Source organism: Hibiscus syriacus, unplaced genomic scaffold, assembly GCF_006381635.1.
Source record: "Hibiscus syriacus cultivar Baekdansim isolate YM2019G1 unplaced genomic scaffold, ASM638163v2 tig00111772_pilon, whole genome shotgun sequence".
Classification (NCBI taxonomy): Eukaryota; Viridiplantae; Streptophyta; class Magnoliopsida; order Malvales; family Malvaceae; genus Hibiscus; species Hibiscus syriacus.
In genome coordinates this window covers 278,544-284,543 of record NW_024063173.1, presented here as the reverse complement: position 1 = coordinate 284,543, position 6,000 = coordinate 278,544, and the positions used below count along the sequence as shown (strand labels likewise).

Sequence of the window (6,000 nt, the reverse complement as noted above, 5' to 3'; positions counted from 1 at the left end):
AATGGTCCATTGACATTGCTTTGTTGACCTCGACTATTAAAAGTAACAAAATTATCACTTGACTATTCATATGTTCCAAACTCATCCTTTTTTTTGTTAAAAATTGAAGACAATCTAAGCTGGAAGTAAACCTGTTGATTGTGATATGATAAAATCTAATCTCAAATCTCAAACGACTATCATATCTCAGTCAACAGATTAACGTCCAGCTTATATGTCATCAAATTCTTAACGAAAAAGGACGAATTTGGAACATATGAATAGTTGTGTGATCATTTTGTAACTTTTAATAGTTGAGGGACTCAACAAAGTAATTTCCTTAATAAAAGTATTATTTTATAACTTTTAATAGTCGATTGATTCAACAAAGTAGCACCTTATAGTCGGGAGAGCATTTGTGTACTTTACTCTAAAGAAATAGTTTAAACCTATTTAACATATTTTAATAAATATAATTTATGATAAAATACACCCAAGTTACAAAACTATCTTCAAATGATAGTTTTGACCACTAATTTTCAAAAAAAAAATTGATTATTAAATTGTTTGAATAGTTACAAATGATCATTAAAAATTTTAAAAGAAAACAAAATGATCATTAAATTTAATCAAACTTTTATCATTGTTATAACATCACAATCATCATTTTAAAACAATATGATAAATTTAATAACTGTTTTACATCTTTTGAAATTTCAATGACCAAAACCAATCGTTTCAATACAATTTAATGACGTTCTATATACTTTACTTATAATATATGTAAATATTCTGTTAGACCATTGATTGAAATTACTGTATTAGAATTTCCCATATTATATTTTGTCACAAAAATAAATAAATGAATAAATCTTGCACAACTTTTATTGTAAAAATACACAATCATTAATGTAAACTAGAATCTAATATCAATAAATATTTTAAATAGGAAAATAAGTTTTTGGGTCAAATCCAATATTCAATTCATATGTACTTTTATTGGTGTCACAATATATTTCTTCATTGAAATTTAGAAGTATAATTTCAATAAGAAAACAATAAATTTAGACGTATAATCAAATATTACAATGCATAGTCGGACTAAAATCCAGCAAATAAGTTTATATATATGTGCATGTATGCATGTATGTTAGATACATTGATGAACAGGCAGATGTTCTCAAAGAGTAATTAAGCCATGTAGGAAGCGTCTATTCCACCGTTTTCCTGCCATACAGATCCAGCTCGAAATTTACAAATGGGACACGTACCTTGTTGTCGCAACCACGGGTCGATACAGTTAGCATGAAACTGTAGTTATCCATTATAAACGTGTGTAAGGGGGGGAGGCAATACAAGATGAAAACTAAAAATCACCGAAAGGGGGGAAAAGAACCTGATGCAAACAGGGTAAACTGCGGATAAGATCGCCCACGTTTACTTGCTCCAAGCAAACACTGCAGGTCAATTCATCTTCGGAACCCTTCTTGATGCTAATTAGATTGACAGAATCCTGCCTCTTCTACCAAAAACAAAAAATTACCGAACCATGCCGTTTAAAATCTCCATTCAAAATAAAGCATAGCCGGGGTGAATCCTCGATTAAAATCAAGTTGAGATAGAGAAGAGGAGCAAAAATACCTGAGGTGAGTTGGAAGACGACGCTTGTTGAATCGAAGAGTCGTTTCTGTCAGCAAAACCAACTTCTCGTCAGACTATTAGTTCATACACCAAAACAATGTTGCTTAAGGAAAATGGATACTTACCTTTGAGGGGCAGAGGCCTTGTACTTGAAAACAGGCAGGGCGTTTATCTCTTCTTCACTCATTGAAGCAGCGCTGGGGAAATTGTCAGAATCAAGGGCTCTAAGGGTTTCATAATCTAGTTGACAAAAATAACTTCTTCTGAGCTTCACGAAGCACAAAACCAGAATGGAGGAACAAACAAAAACTGTGCTAGATAAGGTTTGCAAATTTACAATCCCTGCCACTTATAAATAAAAAACGGAACTCAAGAAATTCATTATGAAACCAAAATTTGAACGCCATACCAAGATCATCGAATTCTCGCTCAAGAAGAGCAAGCTGCAATCTAAAACCTTGTAGACGCCCTCCGGTTGTAATTGCAATTGACGGCGGCATATGCAACCGTAGTTCAGTATGGCCCAAAAGTGCTCTCGCTGCTGTGGCATGGGCTTGTGCCCGAGCTTGAAGTTGTTGACAGGTAGCATACATTCTTAATGTCGTTACCATAAAAAACACACCAACAACCAGCCAAAGCTGCATGAATAGGTTAACATAAAAGCCCCTTAAATTAGTTCCAAAGAAGTAAATACCATAAGAAATTTAACTACTTGGTGAAGCAAATTACCAGAAAATTAGGTGACATCTGTTGCGAATTCAAAATCATGAATAGCAGAAGGACTGTAGCAACAAGGAAAATATTCAAAAAGAAGAAGACAGGGAGAAATAATTAAGATAAACACAATGATAAACAAGTACCTGTAACAAGAAACGCAAGAGAGTTGGAATTGACCGGACTTCCTGCATTGATACGCTAAGAACCGATTGACTTAAATCAAAACATTTATTGGAGAAAATGAATTAAAAACAATAGAGAATGAACAAAACATAACTGAAAATAAAATAACCTGGCCTTTTAACCTCGAGCCTGAATAATCAGTAATACTAACTTGATCAAATGTTTTTCCCCCCCATCAATTCGAACAATCAAAGCTAAAATGGAATGTTATATTATCATGACCAGAACAATGGAAATGTAAGTGTGTGAGGGAATGACAACATACCACAGTCCGCCTCTCTGGAATAATCGCCGGAAATCCACTCTCTATATCTGATCTAGTTCCTCGGAAGACGAAACTCATCGTTTTAGTAAACCAAATTCACCAGCTCAACTAAATAAATTAAGAATTAAAAAAAGATCTCAAATGTTTTAGTCTCAGAAAAATAGGAGTCAATTTTACTACACTGAGTCCACAAAAGAAATCTGCACAAAAATTATAATAACCTTTAATCAGAAAAAACCAATGAAATCATATTCAATTCTCATTTCCTATACTCGCCAATCTATATTCAATATATACTTCAAAATTCCAACTAAACCGAAATGATTCTATTTGCAATCAAATTGAATAGATTTTACACTTGTTAATCGAACAACAAATTGGAAAAAATCATTCGACTCCGAAATTTCCAGCCAAAATTACCAAAACAATCCTAATTTCTCATTACCTACATAATTAAGCGGCTCCAATTAACAGATCCGTAATCAAAATATTAAAAACTTTGAACAATCGTAAAAAAATGGATAAGAATGACGAAATAACGAAATGAAAGAGAACAAAAGGTGACTTACGGAGATCAGTGGATCGGCATTCGTCTTCGAGAAATGTAATGCCGGAGATATTAGATACAAGATTAAAGGACTGAGTCTGCGAAGGAGCGAGTTGACTCGGACACGTTAGGATCTTTTTTTATCTTTTTTTTTTGCCTGTCGTCTTTCCGGAGTTCCTCGTCAGCTTTGCTAACAATTTTTCTTCTTCTCTGGTCTGGACCTTAACAAAGACTCCAAAACAGAGTTAACTAAATTCCTCTAACGACACCGTTTTTACTTATTTTTTGTTTTTGCTTACTTTTTTGAATAATTGCATACTTCGGGACTGTTTGTTTATTTCAGAATGATTAAGCGTTGAATAATTTAAATGCTGAATGATTCAGAGGCTCTGTATGAATTAGTTCTGAATGTGACATGCTGTTTGATAATGGTTCTGAATCATTCAGAATGTACTTCTGTGTTGATCAGTCAACACTGAATCATTCAGAGGTGCGAAATAAACGCATTGAATGATGAACGGTTCAACATTCAGTGTTGAATGGTTCAATTAAGAGACAAACAAACAGCCCCTAGTTTCCCTTTAATTTATGAACCTTTTGTTTATTATTTCTATTTGAGTTTTAGTTTCACTTCAACTCTAATTTTTAAAAATGTTTTCCCTTTTCTTAAATAAAAGTTCATATAAAAAATTGAATAAAATTTAACTAAAAATCAAATATTTTCGAGTTACTAAAAATTACCTTTTCAATAATAATTAAACTTCTCTATTAATTTTATGATAAGGGTTTAATTAAATTATTGACATTCCTTTTAAATATAATATTATATTTTTTTAAAGAAGAGATGAGGCTATTGTCATGGGAGAGAGTTCATTTGGGATTTTTTATTTATTAATAGTTCAAATCTAACATTTTCCATATATTCACATGAATTTATTTAACGATTTTTTTAATTTAATCATTGATATTCGATTTATTAATAAATTAATTAGAATCAAATAATATAAAAATATGTTATAGATATAATTCTCCCAATACAATTTATTCCATTCATGATGTATAAGTCGATAAATAGTATTTACAATTTGATATAAAATAATAAAATATCAAATCAATTAACCTATTTTTTTATTTGATGAAGAAATTAAACCGTATTGTTTATTAACTGAAATATCATTGATCTATGGATAGGTTTAAGTAGGTCCATTAGAAGAAATGGAGTTATTATGACCCAACTAGTCAACATATTGGGCTGCCCAATATTTATTTGCAAAATTCAATTAAATTATCCTTAAATATGAGTTTATAATTAATATGAAAATTACGATATCAAAAAGTTTAGAGTTGTTATTTTATTAAATAATTCAGCCCCTACCGTTTAGTCTCTGCTTAAAAACTTGTAATTTTTTTGGGAATAATTTTGCAGTATTTATAATGCTTCAATAGTTACAATTGACTTTTATTGGATGGATTGAAGCATGTTACACTAAGCTAGATTCTCAATTTCCCTTAATGGCAGCTTGATTGGATTCTTTAAGGGAGCTAGAGGTACAAGGCAAGGTGATCCTCTTTCTCCTATTCTCTTTGTTCTCTCTATGAATGTTCTTTCTAAATTATTGAATTTGACTGATGCTAGAGGGTTACATGGCTATCATCCTAAGTGCAAGAAAATTGAATTAACTCATTTGTCTTTTGCTGATGACCTATTGATTTTCTGTAAAGGAAAAGTTGAGTATGTTGTTGGTGTTATTGTTGTTTTGGTCTCTTTCTATGAAATTTTTGGTCTTAAACTAAACGCTGCTAAGTGTGATTTTTTTGCTGCTGGAATATCAGGAAGAAACATTGACACTATTAAGCAAGTTATTGGTTTCAACCAAGGATCCTTACTTGTGAGATACTTAGGAGTCCCTTTAGTATCCAAAAAATTCTTTGAAAAAGATTGAGATATGCTTATTGGGAATATTAAATCAAGACTTCATTTCTGGTCTGGTAAACACCTCAGCTATGCTGGCCGTCTTGAGCTCATCCGAGTTGTTCTGTTCTGTTCAGCATTGCGAATTATTGGTGCAGAATTATTACCAAGATAGAAAATCTCTGTTCCAGATTCTTCTGGAAAGGATCCGACAAGGCTGCTGTTGGTGCGCGTATTAGTTGGATGAAAATCTGCCAATCCAAATCGAAAGGAGGACTAGGCCTGAAAAACATCAAAACTTGGAATAGAGCTTGCATGATTAATCTAATCAGGAAAATTCTGGCTGGTGAGGGATCCATATGGGTTGCTTAGAACAAAGCTTATGTTATTAAGGATTATGATCAATGGCTTATGACAGGAGGTTCTAAACCTCAGTTGGTGCTTAAACGGATTACTCAAACTAAGAAATGAAGCTTTTCCAATTCTTTCAAAGGGAGTTACCAAACCGAGAGATATATGGGAGGAAATTAGAGTGAAAGGCAACAAAGTTCAATGGCACAATCTGGTATGGGTTCCTTTACACATACCTAAGCATAATATGATTACTTGGATGGCTTTATTGGATAGACTCCCCACTTGTGCTCGTCTTCAAAGAATGGGAATTCATATTTATGGGAACTTTGTGAACACTTGTTCTTTGATTGTTGTTTGGCTACTTATTTATGGGAGAACATTATGATTCTAACAGGAGTACAG

At 32.4% G+C, this 6,000-nt stretch overlaps 1 protein-coding gene across 1 annotated transcript; it reads right to left on the bottom strand.

Moving 5' to 3' along the window:
- Positions 1 to 1,090: 1,090 nt before the first annotated feature.
- On the bottom strand, positions 1,091 to 2,933 carry LOC120170103 (E3 ubiquitin-protein ligase SDIR1-like). Its single transcript, XM_039178121.1, has 8 exons — positions 2,786 to 2,933; positions 2,481 to 2,535; positions 2,350 to 2,402; positions 2,030 to 2,258; positions 1,746 to 1,860; positions 1,621 to 1,666; positions 1,376 to 1,501; positions 1,091 to 1,290 (listed from the first exon to the last, which is right to left on the bottom strand). The coding sequence occupies exons 1-8, from the start codon at positions 2,861 to 2,863 to the stop codon at positions 1,171 to 1,173; spliced, it is 822 nt and encodes a 273-aa protein (XP_039034052.1). The 5' UTR covers positions 2,864 to 2,933; the 3' UTR covers positions 1,091 to 1,170.
- Positions 2,934 to 6,000: the final 3,067 nt, after the last annotated feature.

Bases quoted from the DNA above. Each gene is read 5' to 3' on its own strand.
- LOC120170103 (XM_039178121.1), bottom strand. From the start codon at position 2,863: ATGAGTTTCGTCTTCCGAGGAACTAGATCAGATATAGAGAGTGGATTT. The intron at 1,861-2,029 runs GTATGGCGTTCA...TTTGTCAACTAG, and splicing joins GCGAGAATTCGATGATCTTG to ATTATGAAACCCTTAGAGCC. The intron at 1,291-1,375 runs GTTCTTTTCCCC...GGATAACTACAG, and splicing joins GTTTACCCTGTTTGCATCAG to TTTCATGCTAACTGTATCGA.